Source organism: Danio rerio, chromosome 9 (genome assembly GCF_052040795.2).
Source record: "Danio rerio strain M-AB ecotype USA chromosome 9, GRCz13ab, whole genome shotgun sequence".
NCBI classification, from domain to species: Eukaryota; Metazoa; Chordata; class Actinopteri; order Cypriniformes; family Danionidae; genus Danio; species Danio rerio.
In genome coordinates, this window is record NC_141029.1 from 42,459,245 (window position 1) to 42,482,997 (window position 23,753).

General features: G+C 33.6%; 1 protein-coding gene across 3 annotated transcripts in view; it reads left to right on the forward strand.

Moving 5' to 3' along the window:
- vwc2l (von Willebrand factor C domain containing 2 like) overlaps positions 1-18,402 on the forward strand; it is a 71,582-nt gene extending 53,180 nt beyond the window's left edge. For 2 of the 3 annotated variants that reach the window (XM_087265809.1, XM_087265808.1), the window contains one exon: positions 17,895-18,402. In XM_087265809.1, coding sequence (XP_087121935.1) covers positions 17,895-18,046 — 152 coding nt within the window. In that variant the 3' untranslated portion in view covers positions 18,047-18,402. The remainder of the gene's footprint in view (positions 1-17,894) is intronic. The other variant, NM_001128564.1, reaches the window with a different exon arrangement.
- The last annotated feature ends 5,351 nt before the right edge of the window (positions 18,403-23,753 follow it).

Below are 23,753 nucleotides of genomic sequence, written 5' to 3' on the forward strand. Positions count from 1 at the left end.
TGAAATTTTATAACATGCTGTTGTAAAACTCACCCGCCGTTGACATGTGCGAGAAAATGTTCATTTTAGGCACTGGTTGCACAAAGCAGATTCACTTTATTTTGACCATTTTCTCTCTACAAGTGGATTGAAATGAAAAGAATGAACGTAGAAAAAAAGTGGAAATTAAAGCTTTTGAACAAAAAGACCTTCAATCGCATGTACAACCAGGGCCAACAGCAAAGGGAACTATGGCAGGTTTTTTCCCACTCAGTTCAAATTTAGTTAACTAAAAAGTGCAGACCCTTAAGAGACTTAAGAGAAAGCTTTTAGTGTTTTTTGCCCTTCCTCTTCAGCATAAGTGCTCCTATCTCAATGTGTTTTTTGATACTTTCTGTTCTTTTAGCCTTGAATTCTGAGATCAAGGGAGCACAAGTGGCAAATGCTTATTAAATCATAGAATTTAGGATTAAAAAAAACATAGTAAATATGATTTTTCATACCCACAATGGACAAAGTGAACCTATGATTTACAGACTTCAATTCTTGTTGTTTTTTTAATTGAAATATATACAGAATAAAATAAAATACAAAAACTGATGAAAAACTACGTTAGTTGCAAGTGACAAAGTATCCAAGTAAAATGAACCATAATAAATAAATACATACATACATACATACATACATACATACATACATACATACATACATACATACATACATACATACATACATACATACATACATACATACATACATACATGCATGCATGACAAAAGCAAATTATTATATAAATATAATATTATAAAAATTATTAAAACGTTCAATACAAGCTGATTCAATGAATGAATAAATAATATGTAAGATCACAATTTATTTTGATAAAGGACTTAGGGTTAGTGTAAGTTGACATGTACTTGCAAAGCTTTTTATAGCCAGTTAAATGTCTGTTGAAGAAGCAGTTTCAACAGATATTAAGCAGACAGCTTACTAATACTCAAATGGACCATCAAAACACATACACCTAATATTTAAATTAAAATATTAGAGCAATAATGATGTATTAAATGTGTCATTTAAAAAAAAATTGAATCGATTAAAAAAATTATACTGGTAATATTTAAATGTGGTTTCTGAAATATTGATTAATTGTGCATTGTTTGTCATAGTACTTGTACAAATTGATATTTTTTTTTGTTCTTAAGTATATTTTATTCTTGTACAAGTGTTTTCATTTTTATTTAATTAAAATAGTTTTAAATAAATTAGTGTTATTAATATTATTAATAGATATTATTAATATTATTAATATTATTAATACAATTATTAATAGTAATAGTTTTTATTTATTTAGTAATTAGTATTATTAATAGTAATAGCAGAATAAAGCATGCTCTTTTTTTACATCCAAAAAATATACAAATATTCGTGACAATACTTTCTTCTATTTTAAAATGCATCCGGAAAGTATCACCTCAATTTTTCCACACTTGTTTTGTTACAGCTTTATTCTAAAATGGATTAAATTCATTTATTTTGTCAAAGTTCTGCACAAATGTACAGAAGTATTCACAGCTTTTGCTCAATACTTTGTTGATGCACCTTAGTCAGCAATTATAGCCTTGAGTCTTTTTGAATATGATGCTACAAGCTTGGCACACTTGTCTGGGAATTTTTGCCCATTCCTCTTTGCAGTACCTGTTAAACTCTATCAGGTTGGATTGGAAGCTACGATGTACAGCCATTTTCAGATCTCTCCAGAGATGATTAATAGGATTTAGCTCTGGGCTCTGGCTGGGCCACTCAAGGACATTCACAGAGTTGTTGTGAAGCCATTCCATTGATATTTTGGTGGTGTGCTTTGGGTCATTGTCCTGCTGGAAGATGAAGCGTTGCCCCAGTCTGAGATCAAGAGCACTCTGAAGCAGGTTTTCATTCAGGATGTCTCTGTACATTGCTGCATTCATCTTTCCCTCTATCCTGACTAGTCTTCCAGTTCATGCTGCTGAAAAAACATCCCGACAGCATGATGCTGCCACCACCATGCTTCGCTGTAGGGATGGTATTAGCCTGGTGATGAGCCATCTGGCCACTCTGCTATACAGGCCTGATTTGTGATTTGTGGATTGTTACCCTTCTCCCCCAATCATTCAGCTTAGATGGCGGGCCAGCTCTAGGAAGAGTCCTGGTGGTTCCAAACATCTTTCACTTACAGATGATGAAGGCCACTGTGCTCATTGGAGATTTCAGAGCAGCAATTATTTTTTCTATAATCCATCCCCAGCCTTGTGCCTGGAGACAATCCTGTCTCAGAGGCCTACAGACAATTCCTTTGTCTTCATGCTTGGTTTGTGCTTTGGCATGCACTGTCAACCCTGGGACCTCATTTAGACGGCTGTATGCCTTTTCAAATCATGTCCAATCAGCTGAATTTACCACAGGTAAACTCCAATTAAGCTGCTGAAACATTTCAAGAATGATCAGTGGAGACAGAATGTACATGAGCTTAATTTAGAGCTTCACGGCAAAGACTATGAGTATTTCTGCACATGTAATTTTTCAGTTTTTTTTTTTTTCAGTTTTTTTTTTTTTATAAATTTGCAACAATTTCAAAAACTTTTCACATCGTCATTATGGGGTATTGTGTGTAGCATTTTGCGCATATAAATTAATTTAATCCTTTTTGGAATAAAGTTGTAATGTGGAAAAAGTGAAGCGCTATGAATACTTTCCGGTTGCACTGTACCATGCTCCTTTTTAATCAAAGTATTTGTGATAATACTTTCTTTTATTGTACAATAAAATGTCTTGCTGATATATGAGTGAACCATGGTGGAAATTTATAAATATTTAAAATGACACTGATATGATTTGAGGCACTGAACAACTATGCATCTTAAATAAATCATGGTTAAACGATGTATAACTAACTATCAGTCATTATTATTTCTTTTTGTTTTTTTTTTGCTCACAAAACCAAACCAAATAAAACGGGATGCATTCTAATATGCAGAAATAATAAATGCTATCATAGACTCTATTGTGTTGATGCTTGACAACCCTAATTGGTCCAAAACGTAATTATGGCAATAATAGAGTAATAATAACTCCACTTTACAACCTTATCACCTACATTATGCAATGATATTGTAATCTCAGACTTGATCTACTCAATAAACTATCTTCCAGCACAATGTTAATTGTTATCAATTTGCTACCCATCCACCTGGTCAAGGTGTCCTTGCGCGAGTTTCTCTCCTCTCTATAGGATGATGATTAACTTCTCTTGGCTAGGCTAGCAGTCACACATCTCTTTTCAGCCTCTTTGAATGGTTGCTTTTGCACTTTTGCCAACAGCTCATAATTTTTACTGATGGAAATCAAATATTTGAGTGCATGTAAGACTCCTTCAGGTCTCAGAGGAGCATGCTGAATATTGTAGGCAGTAAAGCAATTTGTGCAGCGCTAACCCTGCCGTCCTTTCGCAAGTCTATTAACATGTCTGTGATGTGGTTAAAAGGCAATCTAGTTGTTTTCCCCCCACAGTAAAAGAGAGGTCGTGAAGCTTGAACTCTTTTTCAAATGTGCGCCACTGTTGACTTTTTTTTGGACATGGTGAGGACTGTATTTGAAGAAATACTGGAAACGTCAAAGCAGAAGTGCTTTTCAAGGGCTGGCTTGACATCCAGAATGGCCTTACACTTTATGCTGAAATGTTATTTCTGGAAAAGCAGGTTTTTCTTGGCAAGAATGTGGTGAATTCATTTCTACAGTGACATCTTATTATTGAATAGCCCCAAAATAAATAAATAAAAATAAACTGTATGTGCATTGTTTTATTAAAACAAGGTGAAACACAGGGTTAATAATAATAATAAGAATTATTATTAATATTATTGTTGTATTTTGTACATTATTATTGTATATTGAACATTATTATCATTATTATTGCAAATTGAACAAGTATTGTTTTTTTTTATGGGAAAAATATTTCTAAAAGAGCTGATGACTTGAACTTAAGCCAGATTTTGTAAAAGATTCAGTAAAACCCCAAACACATACTAAAAAAATTAAAAATAAAATAAATCAGAAAAATCTGTTGTGTGTAATAACAAGTGAACGACAAGTAGAAAGTACTGAACTACTGAAATGTATTTATTACTTTATATAAAAGGCTTTTGATGGCAGTGATGGCAGCTTAAAGACACCTCTCTTATAGAGAATGAAGTCACATGCATTACTCAGGGGTGAGTTTTTCACAGACTTCAACAGTGTCAAAATCTTGATGGTTCTGTGGGTCTCGTCTATCAAATCTGATCTTTAATTTGTATTTTATATTGGATTCAAGTCAGGTGATTGGATGGGTCATTCTACAGCTTGATTTTATTTCTCTGAAAGCATTTGCGAGTTTCCTTGGCTGTGTTTTGGATCCATTTCATCTTTATCATCTTGCTAATGTAGATGTTGGACTGAAGCAGCTCATGTCCATTTACTCTGAAGAAGGGCAGAAAATTGCTGAAGAACTACTGAGAGATTTCAACTGCTGTTTGGGCTTTTACTGCATTTCTACGCCTTCCTTTAATCAAAATTTCCAATTAAAAAGGAGAGGATGCTGGCACAACCTGGCTGCTGCTTCTCTGCCAGATCACATTTATTTTTGTTAATTTATTTTATTCTATATTTATGTTTTATTTTTATTTAATAATTTTTATTGTATAATTTTTTATCATATGGTTCATACTTTTATTGTTTTATTGTATCTGTTTTATTGTTGGGCTGTTTTTATTTTGCCTTGTGACGCTTTAAGTCTGAGCAAATGCATTACAAATAAAATGTATTATTATGATTATTATTATTATTATTACTGCTATTATTGATAAGTGTTCAATACTTTTCCCTGTGTCATTTCATTATCCATAACAATTTGTAAACATTTTTTTGTTTTCATTGCATGTATGGATTTTTTTGGTGGTTACCATATATATATACACATAAATCATTATTTATTAATTATTATTAATATTATTATTATTAGAAACAACTATAAACAAAAATTCAGGGTTGAAACAGAAAATTCTCGCTTGGCTAAAAACCAAAAATGCTTTGCAATAACTATTTATTTACTAAAACTTGATATATATATATATATATATATATATATATATATATATATATATATATATATATATATATATATATATATATATATATATATATATATATATAATATATATATATAATATAAGTTTATATATATATATAAAAACACAGGTGAACATGTGAAAAGCCAATAAAATAACCACCCTTGACAGTAAAAAAATCATTTCACCATCATTATCATGACAGCAGAGTAGTGGTATTGCAAGCAGCATGAATTTTTATTCAGTTCATGGTCTCACTTTGTTTATACTACCGCCAGCTATAAAACCGTATAAAATTTTACTATAAAGACACTGTATTTACACGTAAGTAACATAGTAAACAATTAATGTCTGGAAAAATCGATGATGTAAACATAAATAACCATCCATAATTCAACACTATAGTGTCATTGCACTAAATGTGCTCTTTGGGATGTTATACAGCATGTAAATGTATGTACTCCAATGTGTACTCTTTACACAAATTTAGCAAATACATTCTTTATAAGCTTTCCATTAAAATAAACAACTAGCTACAATCAGTGCTTGAGGGTTGTAGGTTTATACTGATGCGTAGTTTGTCAAGACTACTCATATTCTTTTAGGTGTAATCTATTCGTAAACACTGACATGTTCAAAATCAGCACCAGTGCGTTCATGTACAGACTAAAACCAGAACTGCGATTTTTAGGCTGATCATTTTTGGCAGCCATTTGATGTATCCCTAATTATAAATAAATGTATTGAGATTAGTGTAAAATCTAAATTTAAAGTGTTTATTTTGCAAGAGCATGGAATTATCTTTAGGAGAACAATTAATCAGTGCAGATGGAAGTACATCAGCAAACTGAAATAAAAGTCTCAGCAACTTCCAGTCAAGTTAATATGTAGATCATAAACACTATTAAACTGGAAGATATTCATTATTATTTTAAGTATATATAATATAATATATTATATGAATAAAAAGTATTCCCCCTCTTTGCTGTAAAACAGAACATCAATCTATTATTTTTGAAAAAAAAAAAATGTTGAGAACACAATTGTTGATAAATTTAAGAAAATGTTTGGCACAGGTTACATTTTCATACGTATGTTGTATGTAACTAAAACTTTCAAACATTGTGTCAAGCAGCTTTTACTGCAAATCAAAACATATTTATTATCTGCTCATGCAAAAAAAAAATAAAAAAATTACAGTGCAGTGATTTACACTGTAACACACAAGATTACATGTTTATTTACCGTAATTACAGCACAGCCTTTGCAATTTAATAAAAACACTCAGCCAAAACATGTAGTTAGACATCGTTATGAATAATAATAATAATAATAATAATAATAATAATAATAATAATAATAATAATAATAATAATAAAATAATAATAATAATAATATTAACAACAACAATAATAATAATAATTACATTTTAGGCCCTGGCCACAAACATGCTGTCCATTGGCTTTTGTGAACGTACATGCGAATGAAACAAATGAACTTGTAGAATCTGAATAAGCTGTTATTACATTAGCTACATGTCATGTTCACTGATGTGATCTCAAGAAGAAGAAAATAATAATAATGCTGTTCATCAGAACCACAAGTCTGTTTAAAGACAGCCCTCAAGTTCCTTATTAATAATTTACATTAATCTGCAACTCAAAGATCAGCAAAGCAAGTAGATAAACACACTTCTAGCCTGAGTCTCCAATCTGATCCCAAAAGTCTTAATGTAAAAAAGTACAGCGATCATCAAACGCCTACATTTTACACTGCAGGTATTCTGTTAAACCCTCTTTAATAGAGCAAATCCTACAATCGTATTTACCACTTTGGCCCAATTATCTCTAAAGAACTCAGCGTGCCCTCCGGCTTCAAGATTTATGCTGATGCTAATTTGTCTATAAGATCTGTATCTGAAAACATCTTATCGCTAAAGTAAAACTGATAAGTCTGTCAATGTTGTAGCTTGAACAAACATGCGCTAATATGGAATAGACCTTAAAGTCTCCTTTTTCTTCAGTGTGTTGAGTAGTTGTTTGTATGTACAGTATAAAATATGCAAAGTTACATAGCTTAAAGTTGCCCACAAAAGTATTTTCCCTCACATCTCCATCAGTATGTGGAAATATTTGCATATGGCATCCAAATGTCTGTGCAAAGGCAAAAAGCATGTTTTCAAATATGGCATTAGCAATCATGGCTCATTGGAAATATGTGCCTCTACGAAACAGAATAGATTACGGTTACGTTTTGTTGCACATTTCAGATGACAAATCCACTAGATGGCGCTGTCAATATTTTTGAGAATGTGAAATGTTACACTGGGTGCATTTTGTTATATGTTTCAGATACACAACCTTCTTGTACATATCCACATCTAAATGTATTCGATTACAGTGGTCCCTTGTTATTAGTGGGAGTCACTTTCTAAAAATAACCCGCAATAGGTGAAATCCGCCAAGTAGTCAGCTTTATTTTTTTTTCAATGATTGTAGATGTTTTAAGGCTGTAAAACCCCTCACTACACACTTTCTAATTTTTTCTCAAACATGTATTAACATTTACACACTTTTCTCCGAATTTAAACACTCTCGAAGTTCAATCTTTCGTAGAAAATTAAGTCCAGTGTAAGAATAAAACCAAAGATCAGAACCTGTCGTCAGGCGCAAACATTCATTGCTGTCAGCAAAAAGATCATAAAGCTTTTTCAGCTTTTGTGTGGATAATGTTGGCATCCACAGCCTAAAGTTCTTTTTCCTGCAGTCACTGATCCACAAAAAGCAGACAGCCCCTGACTCGCAGCGTCGGTGTGCGTACCCTGATATAAACCTGTTTACGCATACGGTGCACGAACCCTTTACAATGGTCTTGCTGCGGATAGTTACAACCCTTTTTGCATCCTTATTAAAACTCACACTTCTAGTAATCAAAGATTTATGTTAATTTGGCAAGCTAAAAGCATTCTGTACTGTACAGGAGATACGGAGGAAATTGATTGACAATGGTCTACAGCCAATCAGAACACAATGTGCTGTTAAAAAAAAACAAAAAGTGTCAAATTACACAAACACAAATAATCAGCAAAACTGCGAGGAGAACCACGCTGTAGTAAGGGACCACTGTATACTGATACATTATAGATTATATCTTGCAAATATCGATTATATATACAAATTATACAGTATATTTTTATTTGAAATATGTATCAATATCGAATCATATACTTCAACTTGTTTTATGGTTTTTATTTGGTTGTGCAATGAACTGCTCAAAAATAATACCTTACTCATCATAATTTATAATATTAATATAATATATTATGTCCCTTTAAATACCATTAATGTGAAAAGGAACAAAGATGTTGGTGTCGCCCCTAGTGTTTACCTTTAAACTTAGGTAATTTTTTTGTCAATGCAATCTCACAGAAATTTTTAACCTTTTGATTTAGTGGCTAATTTGTATGAATTTGTACTAAGTCATACAATTTGGTCCGATTGGCTCATCCCTCAATTGGGTTGCGGTTGGGGTTGTTGACGCCTACTTTTCAAATCATACAAATTAGCCACTAAACTGACAAAATGTTAAACTTTTTTGCGGTTTTACAAAAAATGTAGGTTGAACCACGTAATTTTATTGAGCCTGTCTTGTGCATTAGTGTTAATGTAATTTTGTGGAGATGCTGTGAGTTTTTTGTGAATTTTGTGATTAAAAGATTTGTTTTCACAAAATAGCCGATTCATGTTCAGATCATGCCCCATATGATCACAAAATGAACAAATTTAAGAAGTGGTAAGAAGTTAATTAGAATTTATGACAGCATTGAGTTGCTGTTGTTTTAGTTATAGCAATATAGACATGTATAACAAAACTGTTTTGTAGTTATAACAATATAAATCATATAAGAATAATACATTGTTTAATATGTTAACACTTTTTTTTATTTTGAGTATTAGCAGACTGTCTGCTTCATATCTGTTGATACTGCTTTTTCAACAGACATTTAACTGACTAAGAAACTTTGCAAGTAACTTACACCAACCCTAACCCCAGCCTAACAGTCTACTTATAACCTAATGAGAATTAGTTGGCATGTAGATGTAATGTAACTTGAATTCAACTAACTGACCATCAAAATAAAGTATGACATTTATTTTTTAATAACACGTTTTTAAATAATCCATGTTAGACACCATTGTCATCATGGCATCATTTTGTACCTTTTAAAATACTTCTTATAGCTTTCCCACATCAGGATCATTATTTCGAGATTTAAAGCACATCTTATGCTTTAAGTGTAGGATCTGAACAAAATACTGCTTAAACTGTTTGAATATGAAGTACCATACTTCACATTCTTTGAATGTTTCCAAATGCAATGTCCTTAGTTTAATCTAAAAAATGCATTCATTATTCATAAACACATTTATTATGCATTATACACTAAGGTATTCAAAAATATGAAACATATCTACTGACAATTTCTGACAGTTGGCTGCATTAGATTCTACAGATTTGTTAAACCTTGACTATCTGAAGCATGGCTTTCTGAAAAGGGGCAAAAAGCACCAGCTCATTTGCATTTAAAGGACACACAAAAACAATGGTCAAATAGATATGCTATAATAAATGATCTGTGAAGTCTTCTGGGGATGCTAGAGACTTAAGACTTTTTTTACACTGCACTGTACAGCAGTTTAGTTCAGTATGCCAAGTAAATGGTACTTTTTAGTACCTCCTTGGATGAGGTTCCAAGTGAGCCATACCATTACCAAAACTTGATGTATACACCCTACTGATCACTACTTGGTCTGAAAGATTTACCACTACCAGTGTCATTGAAACTGCAACACAAGACACTAATCCTGCTTTATTTATATAGTCATCGGAAACCTTTTCTGTACATTTGTTTGTAAAAAGCAAACCCTTTTTATACCATGGCAAGAAAGCCAAAAACGGCAACATTGTGTTCAGTATAAGAGGTGCAGATGTTCCTCTCATTGGTTGCCAGGGAGTATATTTGGCAAAAGCAAGAAAGGGACTACCCAGAATTAAAAGGTTTTACAGGAAGTCATGGCAGCATAGGCAGGACAACAATTGTGCTAATCCCACCTACTTTAAGCACTACTAGACCATAATAGCAATGTCAACCGCACCAAGCAAAACAAAACTGAAGTGAGCCGAGCAGTGCCAAGCTGTACCATACCACACAGTGTTACAGCAGCTTTATATTGCATATTGAAAAGGCTGGCATCATAAGATCACAAAACCCCTTTAAAGTAGTCTGAAAAGCAGTAAATCTCAACACTTACCTAGATTGTTATGGAATCTTTTTTTCACAGATTTCCACTGATTGCCGCATCAGTATCCTATTAGGGCAATAGAGGTCGATTGCTGTAACAGACATTATAAAGATAGAAAAGCAGCCCCACTTGCAGATAATTAAATACTTGAAATTGCTTTGCATAACATAGTGGCTATTGGAATGGATGTCGTGGATTTGTGTAATCTAAGCATTTTGTGTTTAAGTCGATTGCTTGCAAAGCACAAATATAATAATCTTCAGGCAAATGTGTTTGTGCTCAGCTTTCACTTTTGCAGTAATAAGGCATTACAGCCTCAAAATAGTCAAAAAAAAGATTACTACACACTGAGCCGACCTAGTCCACTTTTGATTTTCTATCATTTAGAAATGATCATTGCTGATTTACATACAGACATACAGTAAATGCATAGATGTTTGCTAAGCAATTATCACAGACCGCTTCGGGTTTAATCCACAGCAGGCCATTAATATCTGCTCATTAGGGAGGAAATTGAGGAATAGCCTTCTTCATTGTAGACTCTTCAAGTAGATTTCTTTTCCCATTTAATTAACTAATCTTTTATCACACAGCCTTTTGGAATACTTAATTCTGATTTGTCAATAACACCATTATGAACTGCTCAATGACTGCTAAACTGTTTTTATGCTGTACAGTTCACATGACGCATATCTGAAACTTGATATAGTGTCCATACTACAAAAGCAAGGTTTCTTTAAGTCAAATGTACAGTAAGACATTTTAAGACCCTTTTAGGGCCATTATGAACAAAATTTTAGACTTATACAGGGCTAAACACTGAGGGCCCTATCATACACCCGGCGCAATGTGGTGCAAGGCGCGGCGCAATGCTCTTTTGCTACTTTAAGCTTGGCGCAAGGGTCATTTTGAGGTGTTGCGCCTCACTGTTTAAATAGCAAATGCATTTGTGCTCAAATGTGCACCCATAGGCGTTCTGGTCTGAAAAAGCAGGCGTGTTTTGGCGCGTTGCTATTTTGAGAAACTGTAAATAGTCTGTTCATTAGACCAGAACAAAGTTGGTCTATTGTCTGGCGCAAAGTGCGCCTGGCTTACAGACTACACACATGATGTAGAGCAATACGCAAATATCTTTACATATGAAAAAGAAATAATATCTAAAAGATATATATATAATAAGGATATATATATATAGGATATAAATATAAATGATTAAAATATTACAAAACATATTAATTTCTAGCCAACATGAATTTAAAAACCACTGCCTTCATACTTTCTTCATCTTGGGAAGCTTTTTCAGTTCATTCAATTCGCTTTTGTATAATGTTATTATTATTAGCAGTATTATTTATTATATCCTTATTTATATTTGTTTTATTAAAAACAAGCATAGATTTGTCCACCTGTCAGGTTTTAGACCATATGGAGCATAGCAGGTTTATTTGGAAATAACTCAGTATTTTGAGCACACTTCATTATCATTGTTCATTTATTCGTTTGCTGGAAATTAGAACTAAATTTAGAAATAGTTTTGAAACAAATCTTTGCGCTTAACAAACGAAATTAAGTATTTATAGGCTAATTGATGTCTGTGCAGTAAGGTTTCCCTATCCACGAGAGCAAAAGCGAAAATGAACTTACTTTACGTCATGTTAATAGCAATGCGCTTATGGTACGAAGCAGCTGGCTCTTAAAGGTAATGGGAGATGAGACTAATTGGTTTATTCTCAAAACACACCTATAACTCATTAAAAAAATAAACTCAACCCTTTTAGACCATGCGCCATGGCGCAAAGTGGATTTTCCCGTCCTTAAGTTAGCAAAAATGCATTCTGACACGCCCTGAAAGCGTTTGCGCCCTGCGTTTTGCGCTCTGCGCATGGACCGTCAAAATAGAGCCCTGAGGATTTTTTCTAATGGCCCAGTTACTTCAGTAAATAGTTTTTGGATTAATGAACGATCATATAAAGGGATGTGTTGCTTTAGTTTTACTTCCCGCTTAGTATAAATTAGCTGTTGTGATTTGTATCTCTTTGCAATAAAAGCAAATCTATTTCTATATTAAAAAGTTGAGATGGATTATTGGTAACTGGGTAGCTTTACCGGGACATAGAAAAATTGAGACCCGTTTAAAATGATTTAAGACCTACAACATTATATGTAAGTGATTTTAAAAATGTTTCGGGTCTAAAATTTAGATTTTAAAATTTAAGACATTTCTCAGACTTTAAGACCCCGAGGACACCTTGAAAAAGCACGGGTTGTAGGATGCATACAGTATTTTTCTAAACAGAATTACATTTAAACTTATTAACTTTTGGATGATTTTGAAACTATTGCTGAAAATATGTAATGCTTTGGTTAAAAGATCTAATATCAAAGCAGTAAAAGATTTGGATAAATTTACATAAACATCTAAAAACAGCTATTCACTAATAAACAAGTCTTTACCTTCATTACCTCCTCACCCCAACAGCAGACTTGTTGAATAAAATAGTTTTTCCTATGAACTGCAAAGCCGATGTTAACAATTCTGCAACAGTGCATACACAAAAAAACAATACATTATTTAAAAATGCAATAAAATCATACCTCACTTTCCATGCATGGGCATATTTCCTGCTTTATATCTTTTACTGTAAAATAAAAATTACACTAATACCCTAATTCATCATTACGTTCAGTTTATATTCATCTCTAATATTACATTCAAAACCAAAACACGCAAAATCCAATTCTGTGTATCCTTCCAAGTCCTTCAAAAAAAAAAAAAAGACATCTAATGTTTTGAGTACAGAAATAACATGAATGAGAATATAAAGTGTGCAATGTGCTTGGTCTTAAAAAGAGTTATCAAGCGCATGAAAACGATGTTACTTGTGCTCAATGTCAGACAGTTATGTCTTAAAGCACTTCAGATTATTAAAATGTTGTTCACTCTATAAGACACCAAAGAATCCTTTACTAATTGCTCTATAAACTTTTAACAGGCATTTGCAATGCACATAAAAAAAAAAATAAATGCAAGCAGTTTTTGTTTTTGTTTATTATTGTACTCATGGCACCACACTGAGCAACTTTACAATTTGCTTTATTTCGGTTTTATGTTTTAATTTAAATTATTTATATATACATTTAATTTTTGTTTCTTTGATTTTGATCCATTCACACAAAATCAGCAGTGCAGTAATATGATTTAAAAATACATTTTTTATGGCATCAGTGCAAAAACTATTTCGGCATCTTTATTTCTAAGAATAAAAGTATAACAAACATACAGTTTTAATGAGGTCATCCGAATTAATGAAAAACAGATTGAAGAAAAAGAACAACTGGCCTTGACTTCACATGTAATCTTGGTGCATTTAAAGGTAACCGCTTTGTTGTTACAGCATTACGCACAGGGTACACGAAGCTATTAGTTTCAGGAGTCCAGCGAAACAATGGAGTTACTGTACGTAAAACAAACAGCAGATTTTCATGTTTACAATGGAGGAACTACATGAGCTGCTTTGACTCATTTACACATCTGCTCTTGATGTGTTCTCAATACAGTACAATCACATGATCAGATCCAAGACCGCTGAAAAGATAATGCCAACCCCAAGAGTACGTTGAGGACAGCACAATGTTCTTAATTTTTGTGTTCATCAGATCACTTAATTTAAAATGATTTATAGTACAAAGATAACGTTTTTTTAAGTACTCTATAAATTGTATAAGTGCAGGTTATTGTCCACATATACTTAACACCTTAACTCTTTCTTATTTTACTCTTAATGTAATAATGTGTGCCTTTTGTAAGCTGCTTTGAAATGATTATTGTGAAAAGCGTTACACAAGTAAACTTGAATTGAACTCAATTGACATGTACACAAACATTGACCGCGCTTAGCACACCAGATTACTCATTCATTCATTAATTTGCTTTTCGGCTTAGTCTCTATATATTTATGAGGGGTCGCCACAGCGGAATGAACCACTAACTTTTTCAGCATGTTTTACACAGCAGATGTCCTTCCAGCCACAGGCCAAAACACTGGGAAACACCCATATACACTCTCACATACACATACACTTACGGCCAATTTAGCTAATTCAATTCACCTATCCGCTTGTTAAGTGGTGACGTGTTTGTGACGTATGTATACTGTTTCCGGGTCCAAGCCGCCATTCATTTGAGTGGAGAAATCATTCGTTTATGATCGAGTTTTATTCCTATCACACATTAAAGTTAATTTTACATAAATTCATAGTGTACACAACAATCTCTGGGCTTGCTGCATAACAAATACCAAAATTTTAACAATTTATAAAACAATGAATCACTTTCTGGCCATTGGATATTAGGCATGGACATATATATTGTGATCGTGACTTTCGAAAGTATTAAATCGCTTTGTAAACATTTATTATTACCATTTCATGAATCTCCCCATTCAGTTGAATAGAGCGATTGGACCCGGAAGCCACTGCGCGTGACGTCACACTTAACAAGCGGATAGCGCATGTCTTTGGACTGTGGGGGAAACCAAGGAACCTGGAGGAACCCATGCAAACACAGGGATAACATGCAAACTCCATACAGAAATGCCAACTGACCCAGCCGAGGCTCAAACCTGTGACCTTCTTGCTGTGAGGCGATTGTGCTACCCATTGCGCCACCGTTATGCCTCACACCTGATTATTTAAGAAAATTCTCAATGGATATTTTTTTGGAAGTTTAGTACTACAGCTTCAGTTGTAAAATACACTTCAACTCATTTTTTAGTCTCACTTTTTTTAAGTTTGGTCATAATAGTCACAATGTGAATCCATGAAATAAATCGGTTTCTTTTTTGGCCCAGATCAAAAGAATCAGGAGAACTGAACATCAAGTACGAACACACACCCAGTGACCGATGAGTGCCAAGACAAGTTTTTGTGCATAGCTCACTGTCTCTAATGGTGCAAGGCCACTACAGAAGAGAATGAGCGGCACGTGCTCAGATCACACACAGAGCCATCATGCCTGTTCAGCAGCCCCTGCAGCCTGTGTCGCATTAGAATGCAAAGCATCCCAGTGAGAGGTTGAGTGTGTGAGAGGGGGAATTAGACAGAAAGAGAAAGAGTAGCAAAAGAGCTTTAGTGTTACAAAAACAAGCCCATCGGTGCATGGCCGTGAAAAAAACATCCACACGTCTGTTCCGCTTTCAAAACTCCCATGAGTCTCTCTGGCACTCCCTCTAAAAGAGCCTTCTGCGAGCTGTCCAACCCAGGCTCATTCTTAATACGGGATTCTGGCCACGTTTCACTAGAACCTGATGTACGTTGCTTCTGGTACGTTTTGTTGTGCTTTTTTGATGAAACGTCCACAAGTAGGCATTGTTTTTTGTGGGTATGTGATTCCGACTACATATCTGCAAACCTGAATTAGTACAATTACATTTTTTTTCATTGGGGAGAAGGGGAGGGGTAATCAAACTTGGGTCGTTGTGAGAACCTCAGAGTTATTTGTCGACAATGCACTAACCACAAGGCTCTTGGCACAGCCAAGATTGTTTTTGTATGTAAGATCCGAGAATTTTAAGCCCTGTTTACACTAATATGCTTTAGTTTTAAACCTGCATTTTAGAATTAAAACAATACACGTCCATACTGGCGTTTCCCAAAGCATTTCTAAAAAGATCTACACTACGCCGCTGAAAACACACAACATGTGACCACACACACACTCTGGCATGAGCTGCAGCATACGTGGACGTCTGAGCCCCAGGCAGTCAGCAGATGCTTTGAGCACAGCTCCCCGAGTAAGTGCAGCGTAGGTCAGACAGTTCATCAAGGATCTTCCGATGGATTTCATCTCACTATAGTTGTCAATTGTGATATTTAATTCATCTTGTCTCTATCTAATAGTCTTTTGAATCTATTACTCATTCTCAGGTAACCCGTTTTAGCTGAGCGCAAAGATAAGTTCATATATTAATTCATGTAACCACGTACACTGATTCAGCTACACGATGCTTTAACATTTCTTGTGTCTGTTAAGTTAAAATCAAAATGAAAATAGGCAGTTTCTTAAATCATGTGTTAATATTATTTTTAAGATAGTAAAACAGTAGTAAAACCCTTTACTGTATGTTACTTTTATTTAGGATTTATATATATATATATATATATATATATATATATATATATATATATATATATATATATATATATATATATATTTTTTTTTTTTTTTTTTTTTTTTTTTTTTTTTTTACTTGCATATATTTTATCTATTTACTTTTTATTATTTTTCCAAGTGTATATAATTACTACCATAAGAAAGTATCAGCATTAGGTACATACTTTCAGTTTTACATATGCTTGAAATTACCTTATCTAATCCTGTTTATATGAAATAAGCCTAATCCCGAGCAGGTTTGAGCTACCAGACCTCTCTTGAATGAGTCTTGAAGAACCAAACCATCCTGGATCATTTTCAAATTGTCAATAACCAAACCCAGCTAATTGAGTAACCCACGTACGAAGAACGGACCCTTATCTGGAACCTTTAAATCACCTTGATTGCCAGTAGATGCAAATTCATACATTTACATCCATGCATCTGCTTGTCTTACGTTACAGTTTTTGACTGTTTAGGGTTGTCTTGTGACTGAATAATATGTATATAAGCTTTATTCAGCCAGTTTCGGTTCTGTCGGCTTTGTGCTTTTGACTGTTTGGCACCAGCATGTGGCTGAATAATGCGGAAGTTAGTGTGTACTTCATTCAGCTGTTTTGGTATGTGTCAGCTACGCTTATAATTATAAAGTGAATAAACTACTATGGCCCCGAACAATGTTTTGTTTCTAATTTTTATGTTTTATAGCAAGTAGTCATGTAATAAGTTGGATAAAATACATACAGGATTTTTTTTACACAATAGTGCTCCACTTCATGTTGCACTGCCGATAAGCTTGTTAGGTCTTATTCTGCATTAACAATCCCCTAGATGTACGTTATCCATAACGTAATTTGGTTCTCCACTCAAACTTTGAAGAAAAAAGAACAATTGTTAATGACATTTTACTGCCTCCTAGAGTTCATTGCACCTAGAAACTGCATTGAAACTTGTGTATAAGTAGGTTTTTGTGGTTTTGCAAGAATTACAATGGGGGAAATAAGCTGCTGTCTGGGCTTTTTTCACCTTTCTACATCTCCCTATATTCAAGTGTTCAATACTATTTCACTGTCATTTTATTACACAACTTCATTTGTTAAACAATTAGTTTTGTTTTCTTTGCATATATGGATTTATTTGGTTGTTACCAACATCCAGTAAAATATTTCAGTCAACAGAACCTTAAGAAATATTTTCTGGGAAAAAATGGTGACGTGTTCAGTACTTATTTCCACCACTGTGTGCATTAAAAATAAGCTTATTCCTTGCATCGTTTATTCCAGATCCTTAAAATCTTCTCCCTTTTACCCCATGCGACAGGTCCAAATTGCTTCGCTGGAACGACGATCATCCCAGCTGGCATTGAAGTGAAGGTGGACGACTGCACCATCTGTCGGTGCCACAGCGGGGACTGGTGGAAGCCTGCGCAGTGTTTGCGACGGGAGTGCTTGAACGGTCAGGCGACGTCTTAAAAACCCCTCTGGAGCTGAAAGGGAAGGAACACAGATGAGATGTGAGGCTCGGCTGTCGGCACACAGGACGCCCACCTTATGACAGCGAGGGACTGATTGGCAGGAGCACAATTCCTCTGGCAAACTGAGACGGCTGGAGGAGCAGAGATACAAGGGGCACGGACTATACACACAAAAACAAAAATACATAAAAGTCCTTGACAGATTCATAACAAGTGTTCGTTTACTGAAGGAAAGTGTGCGTTCACTGAAGACGCATTTTTTTCTCTCGTGATGAGAGATACATTTAACCTAGGGTGAAGCTCATGGAAACATTTGAATCCAAAATCAAAAGAAATTGATTAGTTTGCGTACAGAAAAAAAATAACAAGCAGAATGTACAGAAGACCATCATTATTAGTATTATTTTTCATTTTGTCGTAATTAATGTGTCACTTCAAACTTCTAAATAATCATAATACAAACTTCTAAAATAATCATAATACATACGAATGTTTTATTTGTGAGTTTTTTGGTGTAACTTGTATTACAGACTCTTATTTTCTCATTAAACTATTAGAGTATTTTTAAAGATATTTATTATAATAGAAATACTAATAAAATTGAATTATCAAATTATTACAAATACATTTGATATTTATATTATGTATTTATTTTTAAAATACTTGTTTATATAAGCATTAGTTCAAATGACTATTAAAATAGTATTAAAATTAGTTATTCTGAGTAAATTATTAAATATTAAATTATTAAATGTTTATTTTTGTACGATTCTAAATTTAAAAAGTAAATATAAATACTACACATATAAATACTTAATGCAGTCTTTAAGTATAAATCATCACATCTCTTTCTTGCCATATCTTAAGGCCAAACACCTTTTATTGGTTTAATTATGCCTATTTTAAGGTGAACATTCACCTCATTCTTTTTTTGCCATTTCTTTAAGACAAACATCTTTTAATTGGTTTAATTGTATGGGGTGAAATATGATCTGAAGATGTTCTTGACATGTTTTGTGAGATATTGCTATTGTATTTTAGTTCCTTAAGCTGCTTAAACAGTATTTGTCCATTCTACAAGACCATGAGTGCTCAATGAGGATATTTATACCTAAAACAGCACCTCAGTCATTATCTTTTTTGCAATTTCTTGAAGCCAAACACCTTTTATTGGTTTAATTTTGGGGTGAAATATGATCTGGACATGTTCTTGACAGGTTTTATGAGATATGGCTTTTAGATTATAGTCCCTTAAGCTGCTTAAACACAGTATTTGTCCATTCTACAAGACAATGAGTGCTTAATGAAGACATTTAGACCTAAAAACAGCACCTCAGTCATTATTTTTTTTGCCCTTTCTTGAAGCTAAACACCTTTTATTGGCTGAATTTTGGGGTGAAATATGATCTGGACATGTTTTTGGTAGGTTTTGTGAAATATGGTGATTGTATTTTTGTCCCTTAAGCTGCTTAAACACAGTATTTGTCCATTCTACAAGGCCATGAGTGCTCAATGACGATATTTAGACCTAAAACAGTACCTCAGTCATGATCTTTTTTGCCATTTCTTGAAGCCAAACACCTTTTATTGGTTTAATTTTGGGTGAAATATGATCTGGACATGTTCTTGATGTGTTTTGTGAGATATGGCTGTATTGTTATAGTCCGTTATGCTGCTTAAACGCAGTATTTGTCCATTCCACAAGACCATGAGTGCTCAATGATGACATTTAGATCTAAAAACAGCACCTCAGTCATTTGATGACCAAGTTAAACCATATTTAAAACTGTCTGATCATTTTAATCTGAGCTCATGGTGAAATCTATAGCACACATTACAGCATTACATTGACAAAATCACTAGTTGAACACGAGCCTCTCTGCGTTCCTACATTTGTTGAGTATGAGTTACATTTAGTGGTAGTATTACTAGGGGGTACGAACTTGTTCATTAAGAAGCATGATTAATCACAAGTTTGACTTTAATTGTTTAATTAGTGGAACAAGAGGGAATAATGTAGATCTACGGCACATAATTGGAAAAAGGCCCAAGAGAGAAACAGCTGAGAAACGAAGATGATTCAGTGATTGTTCTGGGAAATTATAGTATTGCGTCATGCACATGAGAAAACTCCAGCAATATAAGTGGGGAAACACTTTAAGTGAATGTAGCTTTTTCAAAGTTTAGTGTCACAAAAAAAAATATTTTTATTCAGCAAGGATGAATTAAATTAATCAAAAGAGACATACTTCAAATAAACATAGCTATTTTCTATTTATCAAAGATTCATGAAAAAAGTACAGAAAAATATAAAGCAGGACTTTAATTCTGAGAATAAGGACTCCTGGTGTTCTATAAGGACCAAACTAGCATATTAACATGATTTCTGATTGATTCATTATAGTCGTTAAAGACTGGAACAATGCTTTTGAAAAGGACATTTTACTATAGATTAAAATAAACAATACTGTAATATGTCATGATATTACTATATTTTGCATTAACAGACAGAATGGACAGAAAAGGAAAACTTGCATAAATAAATACATAAAAACAAACAGCTCATCTACAGTTGAAGTCATAACTATTAGCATTAACAAAATAGTTTTAATAACTAATTTCTTATTAGGGTTGGGTTACCTTTGTAACTGGTATGCACTGAAACGAATAAGCATATGAATTTTGGTGTCTAATTTCAGTGCCACTGGTGCTGCGACAAGAACATACTGTAAGCATCAAAGCGTGCATCAAAGGCACACATAAGTACATGTTGCGTCACACCATCTCTAAATATTTAATTTGCTTATAAACTTTTAAAAAAGGCAAAGCGTGCAGTACAGCCCAAGCGGTCTTTTTCTTTCCATTCGGCCTGCGGTATTAAGTTCAATTACAACAACAATCTTCCACCAGTCCTTACGCCATATTCTCATTCAATACCTCAGTTTGTCACAGAGACATGAATGAAACGTTCCGGAATGAAAGTGAAACTGCTGAACTGCAGTTAAAGACGAATAATTTAAATGTAAATAACATGAAACTGTGGAGGAAACGTTTAAAGCCTGGTGACGTAATGACGTTAATGTGCTATAACATGTAACTGGGAATCATGAATGGAACATTTAATAAGCAGCTCATGTAAACACCTGAATAATATTATTGTATTATTCGGATTAAGGCAAATCATTAGATCACTGATGTCCAAGTAAAAGTAGTCACAAGCCCCAAACCCAGAAAAAAAGGTGTTTCCTGATTTGGATGACCGCCTGTACACAGATTAGTAGTAAATCTTGCATTCATGCTAACAAACAAATCATCAAAATAAATATATTAATGCAATTCAAAAATAAAATATGAATTGATGTTTACTTAACATTTTTATAAATATATAATTATATTGTTCAATTAAAATGGATTAAAAAAAATTTTTTTCAAATAATTTTGTGGCTAAAAATGATCGGTTCAGGCACCGGTACTATTTTAAAAGTATCGATTTAGCACCGGTATCCACATAACCCCAAACGATACCCAACCCTATTTCTAATAACTGCTTTTTTATCTTTGCCATTATAACAGTACTAGATATTTTACCTGATGCTATTATTCAGCTTAAAGTGCCATTTGAAGGCTTAACCAGATTAATTAGGCAAGTTATAGTAACTAGGCAAATCATTGTAAAATGATAGATTGTCCTGTAGACAACTGAAAACAAAATATCCCTTAAGGGGGCTAATGATATTGACCTTAAAATCTTTCTTTTTAAAAATGCTTTTATTTTAGCTGAAATAAAACAGACTTTCTCCAGAAGAAAAAATATTACAGGAAATACTGTGAAAAATTCCTTGCTCTGTTAAACATCATTTAGGAAACATTTGAAAAAAAAAATTACAGGAGGACAAATAATTTTGACTTCAATTTTTCAATTCAACAGTCTTTCTTAAACTTTCCTTTTAAGCACCTCTTTTTTTCCTGATCATTTGTTAAATAATGCAGGTCAGACAGTATGTTTTACTATATATTCTGGCAAAGTGTAATCTAATGCTAAACCAGAGTCTCCTATAAATCTCTAGCAAACTACGGTTTCCACTTCTGTTTGTCAAACCCTTGTTTTCTCTCCCAAGCCCAAACAAACACGCTGTCCTACAGTCTATCAGCTTGAACTTGTTATCTAAGCAATTAGCTAGTCCGCAGCTGCCTACTTTAATGTTCCTTAATCAGGCAATATACAGTGATAAATGATCCGCCTCTGCCCTCTGTGGTCCTGCCCGGCAGACACACAATCTCCCAGCATGCGCAGCGCTAAAACAAAAGAAGAAATCTGCATACAGGCTGGCGCTTCAAAGCCACGTTCAAAACCACTTCTTTTGATCTTCGATGCATCCATAACCTCGGCTCACGGCAATTTCACTCGCAGCTTAGAAGGAAGATGTTGATCAACTGCACTTTGAGAAGCTTTTAAACCAATAAGAACCTCTAAACAAACCCTGAACCGCTTTTAAACCACATTTGCTGAAGGCTTTTTTGTATTTTGTATTTTTTTATTTTTGTATTGTAACACATCTAAGAGGAGATCTGTTTGTTAGAGAAGATGTCATTATCAAACATCGTTCAGGTTTAAAAGTTTACCCCAATCATTTGATCACTTCAAGCTAATTATAAAGTTCCCTGTCTTTCACTGACTACCTATAATAAATGGGGAAAATGGTTGCCATTGTGCTTTGCATAATTTGAAAATGGTTTTAGCTTGAATATCATTTTGCAAGACTTTAATTGCTACTTTAAGAACAACAATGGTTAATTTACCTCAGATTATAAGAAAAAATCTGAGGTAATTAATGGCCGCAAAGTGTTTTTTCTCCCATATTTGATAGCTCGACAGTAGATTCACGAACTTTAGTGATTCTGTCGTTTATTGAAGTGGTCATTTCAAAGCCAAAGCTCTTAAAATGTTTATTATCTTGACATGTTAGCCTTAATTAAAGGGTAGTATACTGGCTGCATTTGACTTAAAAGGATAGTTCATCAAAAAAAAAGAGAAAAATAAGCCATCATTTACTCACCATTCACTTGATTTAAACCTTTATGAGTATCTTTATTTTTAATAAAAGACCAAAAAAGAAATGTTGGAAAGGAATAAATAGAGCTGAAAAACTGCCTAACCATAACAACAGACGAAAACAATAAAAATGTATGGTTAAGATAAAATTACATGTTGATAAATAGAAACTAAAACATAAAGCAAGGAACAAAAATGCCTGATATTCCTGATATATTGACTTGGACAAAAAATATAAATAAAAAAAGTTCCCTGACTTCCAATGTCTGAAACAAAATCTTTGAAATTCCATGATATTTCAGACATTCAATGACCCAAAAGAACTCTAGCCTGATATCATGAGGAAATGCTACTTTTTATGTTTTGTCAGTTTAGTGGCTAATCTGTACGAATTCATACAAAGTTCGTACGGAGTTCAGTCGTACAAAAATGTATGATTTTTAAAAGATGTGGCACCAAACCCCACCCCTAAACCCAACTGTCATTGGGGGATAAGCAAATCATACTAAATTGTACAAATGAGATCATGTAAATGAATACGAATTAAAGTTATGAAATGCTATGCCATAGCACTGGACACAGTACACCCTCATTTGTTTCAAAACCTAAAAGAAATTTAGAAAATTTTAAAGGTGAAGTATGTAAGTTTGAC